The 19,553-nt window shown below is 42.8% G+C and overlaps 1 protein-coding gene across 2 annotated transcripts in view; it reads left to right on the top strand.

Annotated features, from left to right (window-relative positions):
• The first annotated feature begins 15,105 nt into the window (after window positions 1-15,105).
• Window positions 15,106-19,553, top strand: part of ATP9B (ATPase phospholipid transporting 9B (putative)) — a 122,103-nt gene continuing 117,655 nt past the window's right edge. For both annotated transcript variants that reach the window (XM_079983748.1, XM_079983747.1), the window contains exon 1: window positions 15,106-15,223. In XM_079983748.1, the coding sequence (XP_079839874.1) occupies window positions 15,129-15,223 (95 nt within the window). In that variant the 5' untranslated portion in view covers window positions 15,106-15,128. The remainder of the gene's footprint in view (window positions 15,224-19,553) is intronic.

Below are 19,553 nucleotides of genomic sequence, written 5' to 3'. Positions count from 1 at the left end.
GCAGGTGTGGATGTTTTCATTAATTTGTCTTTCTGCAATATAAAAGATCAAAGCACACGTAAGAAGGTGACTTTGGGCACAGGCTGACTTTTAGATACCAGACTTCAGACACTTTCAGGAAACCTGTAACTTGATGGGTCCTGCGGATTTATGAATTAATTAAATGGATTTATGGTTGTTCAGCATATTTGATGATGAGAAACAAGGGATCTCAAGTCATGATTCCAAAACTTATTGTTAACAAAATGGATGCAGATTACTTGACATTTATAAGACTTGTACCATCTGTTGACAACATGCCCTTTGCATTCCCATTCAATGGCTGCAGTCCTGGGTCTGCTTGCTCTTAAACAACTTTATGATCAATGCATTGCAGCACACATGGATTTTGATTTCTTATATTATAGCTCTAGAAATGCAACACAATATCAGTGGCGTGTCAGGATGCTCTGTAACTGCTGCTCTCAAATTCAGTACAACACAGAACTTAAAATACACCTTGGCCCATTCAGACATGTGGTGGAATACTTTAAACGAACCTGGAAGATAATCAATTAAAATGGCTCAGTAGATTTCAATCCACAATTTTACAGCATTAAGGAGGACATGATTCAACAGCACTGGTATGCCCTTTTTAAATTATTATTATTTATTAAATTTGTATACCACCCGTCATCCGAAAATAACAGGGTGATTCACATGAGTACATACATGTGTACATACATAACAAATGAGTACATACATAACAAAACAAAAGCAAACCAATAACTGCCCCCCATCCCATTTAGAAGGTCACAGAATATTCAGGCAGCCTAAGGCCTGCTTATGGATAAACGTTTTCACCTGGCTTCTAAAGATATGCAATGAAGGCACTAGGTGAGCCTCCCTAGGGAGAGCATTCCACAAATGGGGAGCCACCACAGAAAAAGCCTGTTATACTACTACTTATCAAACCTTTATTAGGCATTATGCAGGTAAAACCATAAAAGGAAAATAACATATAAAAGCCTTGAGATATATATAAAAAGGCAGGAGTTGGCTACATACAAATATAAATATATACATATAGAATCAGTGGTTTTCCTTGTTAACCTGCTCCTTGGAGGACTGCTGCCAAAAACTCGGCTACCCCCGCCGTTACCCTTTGGTCAGCGTCGGATAGGTAGAGTCCCACACATTCAGCTTGCTGGGGTTCCAGACCACCCGAAAGGGGGGACAGCACGCGTTGACGGAGCGTACTGTACAATGGGCAATGAAAGAGGATATGCTCTACAGTGTCCGGGACATTCATAGAGCATCTGCAGAATCTCTTGCTTCTGGGAATGTTTTGATATCTTCCCCAGACAAATGCTGAGGGAAAAACATTCAAACGGGCCAGCATAAAAGCCCTACGTTGGGCTGGGATTATTAATTTAGAGACGTAATTGGCTCTGCAATCTAAGATATTTAAATCGTAGAATCTGGGGGAGCAAATTTTGTTTACAGCTGCCGTAATATTTTGTCTCTCGACATCCTTTAGTCTAGTTAGGATATTATGGAAAATATATTGCTCATTAGAATTGTACAGGAGCTCCAGCTCGATGCCTAAAGATTCAATTTTTTTTTCAAGGTGCTGATACCATCTTGATTTATAAGGGTCTTTGAGCAAATCAGCGAGCAGACTTGATGGAGGGCAGCGAAAATGGCAGCGTAACCAATACTTTATTGAGGTGGACCATGCCCAGTATTCCATTGTGTGTATGCCTATTTCTGCACACATTGTTTCATATTTGATCATAAGAGGGAGTCCAAGAATACGTCTCAAAAAGCTGGAGTGAATCTTTTTTATATCACTGTTATATGCTTGGACCCATAGCGGGATACCATAGAATATCTGGGATTGCACTTTTGCTTGAAATATCTGATTGGCCGCAGGAATAAATTGATTACCTTTCTGATAATAAAAACGGGCAACTGCTGATGAGATGCACTTTGCCTGTTTTATGGCATTTGTGCGATGGGTTGCCCACCCTAAGTTGCTCTGGAATAAGATTCCCAGATATCTATGGATTTTCACTTGTTGGATTTCTTGCCCTCTTATTTTCCATTTCTCTAATTTCCAACCATTCGAGAAGACCAAAATTTTTGTCTTCTCATAATTTATAGAGAGTTTGTTACATTCGCAGTAAAGGATCAGTGAAGATATAAGACGTTTCAGACCCAAGCTCGTTAGTGATAGTAAGACAGCATCGTCTGCGTATAATAAGAGAGGAACTGGTTTCTGATTGAGTTTAGGGGCATGTGATTCTATTTTTTGAAGGTAATCTGGCAAGTCTGATAAAAATAAATTAAATAGAAAGGGGGCAAGAATACACCCTTGTTTTACCCCTTTCGAGTTTGGGATGTCTGAGGAGAGGTGACCTTTGGTGTTAAGTTTGACTTGACAGGTATTGGAAGAATGTAGATTTTCCAGTTAAGGAAAAGCCTGTTATTATGTTGCCACCCTCCAGGTTTCTCACAGAGGGTGCTCATGAGAGTGTCTCAGATGATGATTGCAGTATAGAGGTATGTTATATAACGGGGGTTCCCAAACTGTGGTCCACAGACCACTAGTAGTCTGCAAGGTTCATTCAGGTAGTCTGCAGCATGCCTGTGGATTTGTGGTTGAAATGAGATGGCAAATCCATTGCATTAAATATCCTCAGCAATTTTCAGCTGGATCCCTTGGGAGAGCCAGGTTTCAGAACCACAGTCCTGCGACATTAGCTTTTAGACTAAACACAGAATTTAAAGGAAATCTTAGCTCATTCATATCTATGGTGCTGAAGTAAGCAGGTCTGATGAGCATCAGTTCACATTAAGGTCTGTATCACACCCAGTAAAATGCACACTTTCAGCCGTTATGGAAATGTCCATATGCAAAGGAATCCAAAGTAGAGATTAGGTTTCTTTGAAATGAAACCAAAATGAAAGCTTAAATGAAAGGAGGAAGTTTGGATGTCTTCAGACACTTTTAGAAAAATGAACACATGGAGCATATACAGAACTTGGGAGTGGAAGACCCTCCTCTAACTGAACTGCTTTCTCCTACAAATTGGAAGAAAGAGCATATTTGAAAATATGCTGTCTTTATACACATACAACAGTTGCCATACCAATTAGCTAAATGTAAGTGGCAGGCACCTGTATATTCTTACCTGAAAGATGCCCTGCTAAATTGCTTGGACAGCTAGGGTGTCACTATGTTAGCAGGGATACCCATTACAGGAAATGAAGGTCAAGTCAAAGTCAAATATGAATCTACCTGAGGTTCCTTATAAGGGTATATAAGGAAATAATCAAAGTGTGGATGGAAAAACATGTTTAAAGTTACACGGAATACACCTGGGATTTCCAAGGCAAATATGGAACTGTCTATCTAAATGTACTGAAGACTTAAGATGGAAAAGGATGGTGGGTCTCTCTCCCCCCCCCATCTCCCCCCCCCCCAATCTGGTAGGAAGTTATTGATTCAAGACAATTTAGCTGCCCCAGTTGTTGTAGCATCTGCCAGGAGGTTTCTTGCTAAATAAACCTCAACTTCTGCTTTCGTGTGTACTGTGCTGGTGGGTTGTGTAATTATTTTTTTTGTAATAAAAGAGGCTCCTTAAAACATCAAGAATTACTTCTAATCTGAATTACCCAAATTCCACTCTGGGAATATATATCCAGATTACCCTATGTTACTTTTGAAGAGGAGACAGATGTTCATGACTGTGAAACAGATATTTCAAGTTATTGGGTTGTGTTTTTTCCCTCTCATTCTGCCGCTCTCTGCTCAGCCAGACTTTGGATACCCAGCGGTAGGCATATGGACAGTTTTTCTTTTTTTTAACTCCTGATGAACTTAATGTTTGCACATCCTCCGTGGCACGATGACTGTTTATACTGACAGGAGCACTGTACCTACTGCAATAGTTTCCAATTCAGATGCCAGTTATAGAACGATAGCTATCTCTTGCCATAGTCATTTGAGCAAAATACATGGAGGTTAGTTTCTGTTCCTTTCAGGCTTTAAAATATCAGCAGGCAAAATGAGACTGTGCTGAACATGTCATAAAGAAAGACCTTGCCATGGTGGGTGGTAGAGGAAATTCTGTTGCTGATCATCTGCTTTTGGAAAACATTGTCCCCTTTAATAGCCTGGTATACAGATGCTTTCCTATTTCCAAAATTGCATTTTATCGATTAATACTCCACTTTTTAGAAAGTCTTTTTACAAGACTGCTTACACCGAAAATACCATCCAAAATAGCAGCTCCTCTTTCAAAGCATGCTGAAATGCAAAGAGAGGTGGTCTGTCTTGCTTCCCGAGAGCAGGAGAATTCTGTAATACAGATTCCACTGTGGAAAAGGCCCTGTCACTGGTACTTACCAAATAAGTCTGATTTAAAGGGAGATCAGAGGCTGAAATGATTCTTTTAAATGTCAGGTAGGCTGGTGATCCTTTGGCTTAGGGATGGAGAACCTGTGGAACCTGCCAGGTGTTGTTAGACTACAATTCCCATCATCCCTGACCATTGGCCAGGATAGCTGGTGATAGCCTCAATGAATCCTGATAAAATGGAAGTACTGTGGATGGTCTGGCAAATTGGACATCCTGTTACATACGACTGGCTAGAATAGAGCAGGTAAGTGGCTGGTGGCAAGGAATGCCTAATTCCATCTACAGCCCAGCTATTATCATTCTGGACCAGGGTTATCCGCCATCAGTGGCCCATGCTGTAGAGACCTCATCTTTGGATTAGTGCAATGCACTTTACTTGGGGCTGCATTTGAAAATGCTCCAGAATCTATAGCCAGTGCAGAATGTAGCTGCCATGTTATTAACTGGGACAAGAAAGACAGGATCGTGGAACAGCTATCCTAAATGCTCTGCACTGGCTGCATGTGTGCTACTGGATTTGACTTAAGGCATTATGGTTTACAAATTCCTAAACGGTTCAGGGTCAAAATCCCCTTCCAATACTAGTTAATTCAGTCCTCAAGATTTGGCGGGGGCAGGGGCAGGGTTTGCTCACAGTCCCGGCCATAATTCTGCATGAGGGGATGTTTAGACTGAGGGACCTACCTTCTCAGTGGTGGGCCCCTTACTGTCAAACAATATCCCCTTAGTGGTATGCCTGTTTCCCATATTGTTGGGTTTCAGAGGCCATTTGATAACATTTTTATTTGGCTAGGCTGACAAATGGGAGGTGTATTCCTCATTGGCAATATATGGGCTTTAATTTTAAAGATTTGTTCATAACTCTTTAGTGTGTATATATATATATATATATATATATATATATATATATATATATATATATGCTTCAAGCTCTATGTGCTGGATTTTGTTTGATGAACATGGATCTGCGCACTTTCTGAAGAATAGCTTTTTTTAAATTAAAAAAACAGTAAATAAATAATAGCAGCAGCAATATCCTGAGGACCACATATTTCTCATACCTGCTTCCGATAATAGGGGCCCAGGCCGCTTAGGGCATTAAAGGCAAACGACGGCAGCCTAGCAACCTTAAGCTGATTCTGGAAATAAATTGGCAAGCCGTGTAAATGGTGTACGAAGCAGGCTGCAATATGATCCAGTCAATTCTTCTGCTTCTACCAGCATCCTGGTGGAGGTATTTGGAATTCATTGGTGTTTTTGAACTGCCTTAAGCACAACCAACATAGAGGGCGCTGCTGCATCCAAACTGAACGTAACAAGCAGTGGAAGCCAGGTCTGCCTTCTTTAGATGGGGCCACAGCTGGCAAATATATATTTACAAGGAAGCAAGCCCAGCTGAAGAGAGAAGCTGACCTCCAGATAAGTAATATGTAGCACAATCCTATGCATATTTTTTTCAGAGGTAGGCTTCACTGTGTTATATGAGATTCACTCCTAAGTAAGTGGGCACAGGATTGCATGCTCCCTTTCCTGGTAATAAGCCCCATCAAAGGACGTGGAACTTATTTCTGATCATGCATAGGTAAAGGTAAAGGTACCCCTGCCCGTACGGGCCAGTCTTGACAGACTCTGGGGTTGTGCGCCCATCTCACTTAAGAGGCCAGGGGCCAGCGCTGTCCGGAGACACTTCTGGGTCACGTGGCCAGCGTGACATCGCTGCTCTGGCCAGAGCCAGAGCCAGAGCCAGAGCCGCACACGGAAACGCCGTTTACCTTCCCGCTGGTAAGCGGTCCCTATTTATCTACTTGCACCCGGAGGTGCTTTCGAACTGCTAGGTTGGCAGGCGCTGGGACCGAACGACGGGAGCGCACCCCGCCGCAGGGATTCGAACCGCCGACCTTTCGATCGGTAAGCCCTAGGCGCTGAGGCTTTTACCCACAGCGCCACCTGCGTCCCTGATCATGCATAGGATTGTGCTATTAGAATTACAGCCTTATAACCTAATCCTAAACATGTATTTGCAGAAGAAAATTCCACTGAGTTTTCTGGGATTTCTCCCCCCACCCCCCAAAAAAACCCTGATTTGGACCAGGCTGTAAGTACTGTATATTGAGGGTCATTTCTCATATTAATCCCCCTCTGCCCTGCCAAATGGAAATATTCCAATCTAGAGAAATACATGTACAAATAATGCAGGATCACAACTATACATGCCCAGTATATCCCATTGTTTAGAAGAATGAACTTTTACGCTTGAGGGACGCTAGTTTTCTGTAAAATTCATACAGCATATGTGTGCCAGACATTTTAAAGCAGCTCCAAAAAACTTTTAAAGCACCTGACTTTTCCAAGGAATCCTGGGAACTGTAGAGTATTAAGGATGATGGGGGATGTAATTGTGAGGGAGGAACTACAGTTCCCAGGATTCTTTGAGGGAAGTCATGTGATCTAAATGTGCTTTGGAAAACAGCAAAGCTCACTAATAACTGGTGATAATAGCAATGAAAACTAGCATTTTCTAAATTTGGAAAGTGTGATGGGTATGGATAACCCAGTACACAGTGAAGCAGAAACATTCCATGTGACACAGCCACAATAGGATAATAATCTAAGAATGTAATTTTTTATCCCAGCCATACATGAGGAACAGACAACATCTGGAATAAGTAAACATTATGTCTAGTCTCATGAAATATTTCAAAGACTGCATACAGAGACTTTGAGTATTAAAAATAACGAAAGCTAGTGGAAACATTTGTGTTATGACAGGAATGAAAATTTGTTAATGCGTTTATTCATGCAACTATTATTACCAAATCGTAAAGCAAACCTTCAAAATATTCACAATAGGATATATCGTATATATCACAAATAGCAAATGCTGAATAAAGAATGCATTATATCCAAGAGAAAATATTGCTCAGAGAGAATCAAAGATCCACGCAAAGAGAATAACTTGAAACGTTTTCATAACACTTCGCTAAAACAGGATTACTTAATAAATTAAAGAACGCAGAAGGGCAAATGTATGCATGGAAATAAGCTGTTCTAGATATTGTCATGATTTGTAAAAAAATAAAAAATAAAAGTAATAATATGTGGCTTCTAGAGTCAGAATAGGAGTCCTGTAGCTTAGGACGATACCACGTACCTTACATGGACATGCCATTTCCCCATGGATATTACCAGCCAATCAATCTACCAGACATAGTTGTTGTGAGGATAAAATGGGGAGAAGAACCATGTATGCCACTTTGAGCTGCTTAGAGAAAATGAGGGATATAAATGCAATAATAAAGTAAGCAAAGAAGGAAAAACACAGAGACTGCAAGTGTATTGGCTCAGCAGCTCATTGCTTAATTTTATTATTATTATTAAAAATTAATTGGATGGCAGATTGTTGCTGTTGTTTTTAAAGAATGTGTTTCATCTTAGAAGAGGCAGCCATTTCCCCCATAAAACTGGGTGAAGCCCTCTTCTAAGCTGGTGTCTGCTGCATGATCTAAAAGCAACCACACCAATAAAAAATTAAAAAAAACCCTCCTTTGGTATAATATTTATTATAGGCCAACTTATGCAGATCTAACCGAGTAATCAATTTCAACTTACACAATTAAGATTTCTTTGATCTCAGGTGACATCCCTTTCCCTTAAACACACACACATTTCAGTTCTGAGGGACAAAGGCTTACATTCCTATTATCTAGATAAAACAAGATCTTTCATCTAAGAACTGCACAAAGCATCCATTATTAAACGATAGACTAAGCCGTCGATGCTGAAAGATATCAGTTCAGCTCCTATTGTAGTTCTGTTGATGACTACATAAACCCAAGATGGAAAGTATAGATTGTGCTGCAGACATTGCAGCTGAATCCACGCCCAAAGGTTAATAGGTTTCACTTCCTACGTATTTGCTTCATTTTGGTGTTTTTGATACTCGTTGCCACAACATTTACTAGAGCAGAATGGGCTGCTGTGGTCCAACTAGCTTGATTTGAGATTTCACTTACTATATTCTTCAGAACTGCAAGTTCTCAGGTTGGGTTTTAAGTCCCCACCCCACCCCCAAAAAAGCACCTGAACTGCCCATGTGTAAGACAGCTTGAACTAAAATTTGGAAAATAGAATTATTATTAGTTCATGGTGAATGCAAGAGCTGGAAAAGTAGTGGGACAATTAATTCCTTTGGGACTTTCCCCCCTGCCCATAGACAGAAGTCACTGGACAACTATCTACTGCTCTGTCTGACTCTGTTTTTTTTTTTAATTATTATTATTATTATTATTGGAGGCTTTATCAAATTTGAGTCCAGTGTGATTTTAAAAGTTTTTAAAAATGCAACTATTTAAAATTACAAAATAAAGAATGTCCAAAGTACTTTTTAAGTAAACCCTGAGACTTCTATCCAATGTAGCATTAGGACACTGTTCCATCGGTGCAAACATTTATACTTGTCAAATGGGGCTTGTGTCCCCCTCAACCCTCCGCCTGCACATCCCATATCCTGCCCAAAACTGTTCCAGAGGATTGGGGAGAACAGATTTAGTGGTACATGGCGGGGTGTTCTGCACTACACTGAGTACAAGCCAAGGTGAATAGAAATTGTTGTTTGTGTTGAATAGAAAGCAGTGATGACTCCTGGAGGCCATCCCCATATGTAATCATAGTCAGGGTGCTACAAAATATCCTCCTTTAATTGCTACCACCTTCACTTTGGGCTGGAAAGGGACACAGGGAAGGGAGGACATTGGCAGATAACCTAAGAGCATGGGCAGGTTGTGAAGAGGAGAGGTAGGGCGTTTTTTCAGCCACAACTCACAGGGACTCAGTTCCTACGGCTCTCAGGTGGGCGCCATTACCATTCAAAGAGAACAAGGTGAGTTCCAGCACCTCCTTCCACCCCCCCCCCCAGAAAAATAACACTGAGACTAGGCATTATAAATAACATTTTAAGTAGTACATGGGATCATAAAACCTAAAGTGCTAGTTACAGTCACCACACTACAGTCAGAGCCAGCTCTTTAGCTAAAGCCAGAGATGTGTTGCTGCTTTTCAAAATCAAAGAGGGTAGATTATTCCTTCCCAAATTGGTTGCCGCTCATGTCCCTCCCCCCCCCAACGCTTCCATACTGTTATAACACTTACATTAAGAACAGGGCTTGTTTTCAATTGGAACTCACTGGAACTCAGTTCCAGCACCTCTCAGGTGGGTGCCATTGTCATTCCAAGAGAATGAGGCGTTCACAGTGAGTTCCAGCGACCCTTTTTTTAGAAAAATAGCACTGAATAAGAATGATTTCTAGTTAAGGACAAACTGCCGCTTACTGCCAGTTTAACTCTGGCGAAGATGACCCTATTCTAATCTAGGGGATAGTAGTTATGAGGAGAGTAGGGCTGTTGGCCTGGATTTGCCAGAAATGAAAATGCGTTTTCAGAATTTTGGTGGTTCTTTTTGTGCATTTTCGAAACTGGTTCAGGGATTGGAGCCGATGTTGAGGGGTGAGCTGACAAGTATGTGCAGTGGAGGGAGAGAGAAGGCTTAGGCCATCAGCCTGCCCTTTCCAACTTAGCTTGAACTTGTGCTACCTCAGGCTGTAGTTGAGAGGCAGTACGTTTAACACTATTAAGGGAACAGCACATTTTTAATCAACTCAAGGACGCCATTGATACTGCGCAGATGAAGAGCAGTGGATTCTGTCAATGGCGTAGCGTGGGTTGTCAGCACCCAGGGCAAGGCAAGTAATTTGCACCCCCTAACCCATGGATTTGCGCCCCCTAACCCTAACCCCCAGATGTTGTGCCCGGTGTGGCCAGCCCCCCCTGCACCCCCCACGCTACACCACTGGATTCTGTTGTGGAACACAAACATACAACTCACCAGCACCTTGGAAGACCAGCTAAACAATCTGAAGCATGAGGCCAAAAAGAAAACACCATAACTTATCCAATTGGAACTACAGGGGAGAGTAGGTAGACAGAGTAATTACCTGAATTGGAATTTAGCCAGGACACCAGGGCCAAGCGCACATACTCTTGTGCAGAGTAACACAGGGTGTTTAATGACTGCATGTGACCAAGATCTGAATTTAGCATCTGCTACCACAAGATGTCATTTCTTTTCAGCCTTGTCTTAATTTAAGAATTATATATTACAGCCAAATCATAGACATGCACTAGCAACATTTCATAGACTCTTCTTCGGGGTAATCAATGTAAGTAATTTACTAGATAAAAGAATGTTAATAGCAAGGACTGTATAATTTGTGTGACTACAAATTGCACCTGTCTTTCAAGGGAAGAAAGGGCTACCGCTGTGCAGAGAGAGTGGATGGAGTGCAAGGTCAAGTGCAAGCACTTCTGTTTAACATGCAGCGTCTAGAAACATCCATTGGCGCTTTCAGAGAGAAGCGGAAATTATAGCTAGCAAAGTTATTAGAAATAATTGTTGTGCCTTCTCTTCCGAGTGGACTTGATAAGGCAGTCATAATTGAAACGTAGAAAATATTAATTGGAAGGTGTCTAAAATGAGTCTTTCGCAAGTGTACAAGTTACACTTCTGCTTTGAGACTTTGAGAATAGAGAGGGAGCATAAAGCAAGGGTGGGGGCTGGCTAAGTGACTCGCCTTGAAATGCTATATTAATATGTGTAATTTGGTGGCGCAGAAGTGTCTTGCTACAGTGCAGTGAAAATATCAGAGATAAGAGACTTGGGTCATCTTTTTGGATTTCCCAGACATTACTTGGACTGACTTCAAAGGTGGAAGTGATGTCTGGGGGTGTGGGGGGGATTAACTGAAGCTTGTAACTTTGTTGGTGTCTGGATTTTTACTTCTTGAAATATGGCAACCCTACTGTAAGGGGCAAAAACTGCTGCTCCTCTCCCTTCATCTGTGAATTCTATCTTAGGGACACGGTGGAGCTCCTGTTTTGTGACCCTTCGTGGTTTGGGGACCAGACTACCTGAATAATCAATGCTTCCCACATATACTTAACCTGGATCTTGAGATGTTTTCTGGAAATGTTCTCTGTAAGACTTTTGGTGGCAGCAGGAGAGACTTTACAGTGGTGGCACCCTGGCTGGCGGATACCCCAAAAAAGGATCACCTGGTGTCTACTTTGTTGTAATTGTGTCCTTTCCCATGTCTTTTATTTTGTCTTAGCTCTGACTGTTTTTATGCTGTTATACCTTTCTTGTTGTTTTGCTATAGCATATAAATAATACACATAAATAAATAAGGTATTCTGCAACCTAAAGGAAACCAATACTGTTGAGTACACATGTATGGATTTGAGCAGACAGTGTTCTTTGGCCCTATTGAACTCTGTGACTCTTCTTTCTGAGAAGGTTGTGCTAAGAACTGAGCTTGATGGGACTTACTTCCCAGTTAAGTTTAAATCAATTGCATTGCCCCTCAAATGTCTCATTGCTTGGGGCTGCTCATACCACTGGTATTAAAAGTGGGTCTGCATGCCTCAGAGTGTGAGCAGCGAGTGAGCCAAGATGTAGCGCATAGTAGCACACATGAAATAAAAGCAGCCTAGCAGGAAAAAGAAACATCACAGCAGCAGAAGTTTATCAATAAACTGGAAATTTCATGGTAGTATTTTAACAGGGACATTGTGGCCTGCTACATATATGACAAACAAAACTGGGTAGTAGAACATTGTGCTGCAAAGGAGGAGAGCTTTCTATTTAAATGTTTCCCTTTTTACAAACATTGAGCTATATTTGCTATATGTTACAAAGTTTTTTAAAAAACAAAATGTAACATTGAAAAGTAAAAACTCCCTCTAAAGTTGTACACTCCATTCTACCACCATGTGATGACTTTTGATTAATGTAAAGAAACTGGATATTGAAATACAGACTTGTCTTGCAGGAAAATACCCTGTAAATTTTACCTCTGGTATTCTTACTGGTCACCAGAGACAAATGTTCCAAGCTGCTTCTCCCTTCTCCTTTCAGTATAGCAGACAGGTTCTTCCCTTGTCTCTTCAGCCTAAGCCAAGTGATTCGGCAATCCCCAGGTTGTAACAACAACAACTTTATTATCTGTACTGTGCCCATCAGACTGCCCCACTCTGAGCAAGCTATTCCACCTGCCTCTCAGGTCTTCCTTCTTATCCCTGAACCATCTTCCTCTGCTGTCTTCTTTTTCTGGCTAGCTGTACCACCACCAAGCACCAACAACTCCAACTTACTCAAACCTCAACTCCAACTAACTCCTCTGATGCCCAGCACCCATTTTTATATACGCTTCTTCTGGCCCTTCTAGCCCACTGCCAGTCAATCACACTGTCCACCCCAAATGCTAAACCTGCACCCACCAATCAAAACACGTGTATTTTATATCCTTCTTTTGCATACTGAGAAGCACTAACCCTTCCTCACAGCTGTTAGTTAAAGCCCTTTCTGACAATTAAACTAACTTACTGAATCAGAGAGAAAACTTCCCACATAAAATACATTACAATATACATTACTATGCAAAGGTCAGAGTACATTACACAATATCTATTAAGACTTAATTCAAATAAACAGGATTTTATTCACAAAGAGGAAAGGATTAAATCTGTTCTCCCACGCTATAATCCCCATCTTTATTGCAGTGTCCTGTGGCTTTTTGTTACAAAAGAGACATGCCTTGCCCTATTTAAACACCACTAATTGAATATGTAGTTTAGCCATATATCAGAAGTGTCTTACCAGCATCACCCTCTTAAAACACAGCCTGATTTTTCCTTTTCTCACAGCTTATAGGCTACTCAGTGACAATGTAAAACTGTTGAAACGAGACAACTGAAGTATCTGAGAGCAAAGAAGCCCAAGGCAAATATAACCTTTGAGGAAACTGTGCTCAGTTTGTTTGCAGGTTTCCCACAGGCATCTGAGTGGGTACTGCGAGAACAAAATGCTGAGCAAGATGGGCCATTACCTGATCCAGCAGGATCCAGTTATGTTCATATGTGCTCCCAGGAAGTTCTGGGCTGGTGGGGGGAATGCATTGGCACTCTTTCATTAGGTTGGGTGTGTGACTTGTGCCAACCCAAAGCTGGGGTAGCTACGTTGGTAGCGCATGTGACTCTTAATCTCAGTGAGTCTGGATCTCATGCTGGGCAAAAGATTCCTGAAAAGCAGGGGGTTGGACTAGATGGCCCTCATGGTCCCTTCTAAAGTCCCATGAAAGCATCTTTTGTTTGGGGCAACCGGAGCTACTTAAAAAGTACTTTGGCTATTGTTAGTGTGTGGCGCTGTGGGTTAAACCACAGAGCCTAGGACTTGCCAATCAGAATGTCGCGGTTCGAATCCCCGGGACGGGGTGAGCTCCCGTTGCTCGGTCCCTGCTCCTGCCAACCTAGCAGTTTGAAAGCACAAAGTGCAAGTAGATAAATAGGTACCGCTCCTGCGGGAAGGTAAATGGTGTTTCCGTGCGCTGCTCTGGTTTGCCAGAAGCGGCTTAGTCATGCTGGCCACATGAGCTGTACGCCGGCTCCCTCGGCCAATAAAGCAAGATGAGCGCCGCAACCCCAGAGTCGGTCATGACTGGACCTAATGGTCAGGGGTCCCTTTACCTTTATACAGTGGTACCTTGGGTTACATACGCTTCAGGTTACAGACTCCGCTAACCCAGAAATAGTACCTCGGGTTAAGAACTTTGCTTCAGGATGAGAACAGAAATTGTGCTCCGGCGGTGTGGCGGCAGCAGGAGACCCCATTAGCTAAAGTGGTGCTTCAGGTTAAGAACAGTTTCAGGTTAAGTACAGACCTCCGGAACAAATTAAATACTTAACCCGAGGTACCACTGTAGTACCTTACCTAGTGTGCCTACGTATCATTGTGCCATGCGAGATCCATCGGCAACTCGTAATCTTAACTGAGTACGTAACTTTATTGCAGCAATCAAAGGCGTTGGGAGTAAGTTGGGGTATTGCAACATTTATTTTGGAGTTAGCTTGACTTTGGAGTTCTGGAAATTGAACTTCTTGCCGTTGGGACTTTCCGAGCCAATGAGGAAACGGAACCGACCGTCTCTGCATGCAGGGATGGCGATGCCGACCAAACACAGCGGCGTGCCGTGAGCCGCTCTACTATCGTCAACGTCGCCACCAAGGGAGATTTCGTGCAGCCCGATTCTACCCATGTTTCTCGGGAAGGAACTCCCGCAAGGAAACGGAGAGAAGCTGCCATCTTCTCTTCCCTCCAGCTCTCCAACGCTCAATGCAGCAGCGCTCAGCGGGAGGAGGCATCCGGGCTAGAATCCTGCGATCTCTGCGGCTCCACACAGACGCCGGAGACGCGGGTCCGCGCCTGCCTTACGACCCCGCGGGGCTTTCGCTTTCCCTTCCCCGCTCCGTTCCAGCCCCTTCACAACTCCGCGCTTCGCCCATCCGGCGCGCTCTCTTTCAGCCGGGGGAGGAGCGCGAGCGCTTCTCGGAAGCTGATTGGACGCGGCGCACTGCCTGGCTCGGCTTCCCTCACGCCCCTCGCTTCCTCTTTCGCTTGCTCTCTTGAAAAACTAAGCCTCCGCTTCCCGCCCGCTTACGTCACCGACGCACTGCGCGCGGGCCGCGTGACGTCAGCCGGCGTCGGCCGTGACGGCGCCGCCCGTTCCGTTAAGCTGAGGGAGGGGGAAATCCGGGGCAGAGGGAGGGAGGGAGGGGAGGAGGGGAAGCGGCCAGCCGGCGGGCGGGGGGAGGGGAAGGGGGTGGGCGGAGAAAGATGGCGGACCAAATCCCTCTGCACCCGGTGCCGCGCAGCACCCAGCGAAGGGCGGCGTATTACACCAACGCCTCCGCCGCGCAGAGGCACAGCAGGTACCGGCCGGGAGGGAAGTGGGCGGGGGGGGGCCCGCGCGTGAGGGGTGCTGGTGTGTGAGGAGCGTGGTGGGGGGATGGGCTCCATCCTGCGCAGCCCTCGACTTGGCTGGCAGTTCCCTTCGCCCCGCTGAGGCGTTTGGGGCCCTCACTCGACGGACAGGACAGGGCGGCTGCGGCTCTCTGGGCCTTTGGGTGGTGGTGGTGGGGGGGGGGTCAAGCTGCCTGTCAGCCTTCTTAGGCTGGAGGGATGGGGGGAGGTGCTCAGGGATTGGCGTTGCAGTGATGCTGCTTTGACAGGCTCCCTTTGCCCCGATTTTGGAGGGGGGGGGGTGATGTCTCGCCCTGGGACCGGTGCTTCCAAGTCCAGAGCCCTGCTTTGGCAATGCCCTAGAGCTCCTCCCTGGAACATAGAAAGTGATAATGGATGAATACTCTGAGCATGTGCAGAGTGTGTCCTTGTTGCCACTGAGGGGGTCGACCTCTGGGATCAGAAGGAAGGGTTGGTAGAGCAGTGTGCCACTTCTAGGAAGCAGGGAGGGCCCCACTGACACTTGGTTCTAACCATAGGCAACTGGAGGGATGGGCGAAGAACAATGTTGAGAGCACCTCTGTGGTTAAGGGTCTCTCGCCTATGTCCTTCTCAAGCTTGGAGCAAATCTTATGTGGTGGATGGTCTGGATTACCCTTCCTGGTGTTTGTTTACCTATGTTGAGTTTCAACAGAATCACTTAATTCTTATCCAGGATGAGTTCAGTGGCAGAACTGGAATCCATCCCCCCAGTTTTCCAAACTTCTAGACTGGGCTGTAGATGTTGGCTACTGAATCTTGTTTCTACTTGGAGGAAGATGATTGTTGATTTTAACGGCCTTCCCTACTAACCAGAGCAAGGTGTCTTGCAATATGTTGGAAATACTGGCGTAAGATGTTTAGGGAGGAAATTAGAGTCCCCTCACAAGGCAGAACTTTCTCATTCAGGCTGCTGCAGATGTCTCTAGGCTTTTGATTTTTAGAAACAACTGCAAAAGGCACTGGCAAGGATTCCCATGTGTTCTTCATTCCATGTGTGCCTGTGTACATGCATGGTGCCCTTCTTGTGCATTCTTCTGAGTCTGTGTGAGCCAGGGGCATTATTAATGGGCAAAGGCTTACTCTCCCCTCATACATGTCAGGAGAGCACCTGAACAGGTCTCTAGGTTCAATTCATTGTTGTTCCTCTAGAGCAGGGGTAGTCAACCTTTTTATACCTACCACCCACTAATGCATCTTTCTTGATGGTAAAATTTCCTTACCACCCACCAGTGCTTGATTCAGCTTGTGCTGTAGAACCCCCTACTGCCCACCTAGAATCGTGAAACGTCCACTAGTGGGGAGTAGGGACCAGGTTGACAACCCCTGCTCTAGAGGAACAAATTTGTTATTGTGTTCTATTTAAAAATGGAATCTGGTGACCACTTTAACATAGTTGTTTTAGTTGTTTCATGCCGTTGGGTTCAATTGATTTCAGATGCCTTAGGAGTTCATTTGATTACAAAGGTTTTGAGTTAGGCTGGTATACCATTTCCTAGATGGCAACAGGGAGTTTGGTCCTACTCCTAAGGAGGTGTCTGAACTCCCTTCCAATTACAGCTTGGAGTTTATCCAGTACTCTGGGATTTGTGGAGGCAGCCTCTGATAGAAAGAAGCTGCAAACTGAAACTGGAAATACTGGTGCATATGTATAAGCACTTGGATCTTTACTCTGGGATCCGATTTCCAGGCACAGAAAGTTTAGGTTTTGTAAAGATATCTTTTATTTGGAGAAACATATGAAAAATTAAGGACTTATAGAAAAGATGAAACAGATAACATGTTTTCCTCTTTTTAAAATCAACACATTTGGGAACATTGTAAATACAAGAAAAGACAGATTGATTCTGGTGGTACTTTAGAGACTAACTTTTATTGTCTTTAAAGCATAAGCTTTATAGCCTATAGGTTACTTGAACAGATTTATAAGGTTGAAATTTATGATAAGGCAAGCATTTGACAGCTGTTGGAGTATACATTACATTCACTATCCATCTTCCTTACTACATCAAACTATACAGTATCTCACATGCATCACCTCAGATACAAGACCCTCTTCAAGAGAGGAGTCTTCACTAGTGTGGAGTATAACTGGGCTATGAAAAGGTGTGATGGAGTAATGTGAATCACATTTCATTATGAAATAGAGGTGTGCAAATATTCTTTAAGGCCTTGTAAATGTGGGAAGGAACTTTTAGGCTACATTCTTCCCTGGCAGTAAGCTCTATTTAAAGCAGTGAAACTAAGCACTTAGTAGATATGCACATAATTCTGCTGTAAGTCTTTACTTAAGCACTGTATTACAAAACCACACTGTATTTTTAGAGTCCTGTTCTTCTCACACCCCCAACTGGGTTGTAGCCAATTAAGTCATTGTACAAGTAGAATGGGTTAGACTCATGCAGTGGAACCTCCACCACCTTGGCTTGGTCCTTACCCCAAGCATCAAGCCCAGACCTGCTGTGGAGAATTAAGAGCAGAGAGGATGAGTGGAGGGGGTTCAGGGAGAGGAGGAGGAGGGGAAGTTCTGTTGTGTTAGCAGAAGTCAGAATGTACCTTATATAATCCTTTGCACATTGTTGACGCTGATATCAAGGTATTTGTGGAGCTGCAGATATAGTAATCTCAGATACAGTTACTTTCATTTCACCTTGTAAATATGTTAATGAAAGGGCATAAGGGTATAATGCCTTAACTAAGGACTTGGCACCTTACTCTTAAACTCATAACGTAGGGGTTTAGGTATCTCACTATAATTTATTAAAGGACTTTCAGCTGGTAGCTGTAGGAAATGACCAAAGGGGTTTTGTTAAGTTTAGCATTTTATTTATTTAATTAAATTTATATACTTCTTACTCAACGGAAGCCCTCCAAGCAGTTTACAAAGAACAATCTAAAATGTTCCTTAAAAATATTGTGTTGTTGGATTTCTTCTCAGTGTGTACATCTAAATTATTTAGCTACCAATTTAGGTTAGTATTGGGGATTTAAGGTAACATATTTTTAGTTTTCTTAAATATGTAAGTTATGGGGTTGAAGATGATGGAGTAAACTTACTGAGCCCGTCTGTAGGTTATGGATTTCAGTACATCTTCAGGATAATAGCAGATAAGGTAAACAGTGGCTTCCAAAAGGCTACCGTGTTGTATATACAAGTTGATTTACTAACAATACATTCATATACAGTACATATCTTTGCAGATGTACCGTAAATATAATTTATTTGTTTAAAAAAATGATATCCCAATTTTTATCATTAGCTCTCAAAGCAGCATACAATGATACAAATATAAAATATACAAAATTTAAAACAGAAGTATTTAAATTCAATTCCTGAATAAACAAGGGTTGTGGTTTTCAGACTTTGTTAGTTTAAGGCGCTCTTTTCACATGACTGGTCTGCCATGATACCCTGTGTACTGGATACAATGAATATAGGATACACAATCTGTTTTCATGGTGTGCTAGCCAGGCCATAATTGCCCCACATGAAAAGACTGTACAGTGGTACCTCGGGTTACATACGCTTCAGGTTACATACGCTTCAGGTTACAGACTCTGCTAACCCAGAAATAGTACCTCGGGTTAAGAATTTTGCTTCAGAATGAGAACAGAAATTGTGCTCCGGCGGCAGCAGGAGGCCCCATTAGCTAAAGTGGTCTTCAGGTTAAGAACAGTTTCAGGTTACGAACGGACCTCCGGAATGAATTAAGTACTTAACCTGAGGTACCACTGTACTTCAGAACACAACCCAATATTCCTGTGTGACTATGTAGGAAATAATGTTTGCTATTATAAGCTTCCAAGTTTTCCCAGAACATGATTGGAAAATGGTGGTAAACTGGGTAATGGTGCTTAAGTAAACATTGCCTCTCTGAGATAAGAACTTTAGTTTTCTAGATACATAATTATTTACGTAAGTAAATCCTTGATACATTTTCAAATGTATTGTTGGATCAGATCATGTATACAATCTTGTTTTTGGCAAACTTGTTAACACTAGATAATCTGGGTAGCAGGTTTTGCACCGTAAAATGTGGCCCCATGTCCCCATGAAGCATGTTCTGTATATAGACTACTCATGAGTTACATGCAAATCTTAGACTTATCTTTTTCTTTTTTATTCTGAATTTTTAAAGTAGTTGTGAAATATTTGATTTGGTGAATTAATGTAAATCTGTTTATTGACATTTTGTGTTTGTATGGTATGAAATGTTGTTCTCATTGTCCAAATTGGAAACTTTTTTTTTTTGTAAAAGA

Source organism: Podarcis cretensis (assembly GCF_951804945.1).
Source record: "Podarcis cretensis genome assembly, chromosome: 7".
Lineage (NCBI taxonomy): Eukaryota > Metazoa > Chordata > Lepidosauria > Squamata > Lacertidae > Podarcis > Podarcis cretensis.
This window is presented reverse-complemented; position numbering and strand designations above follow the sequence as displayed.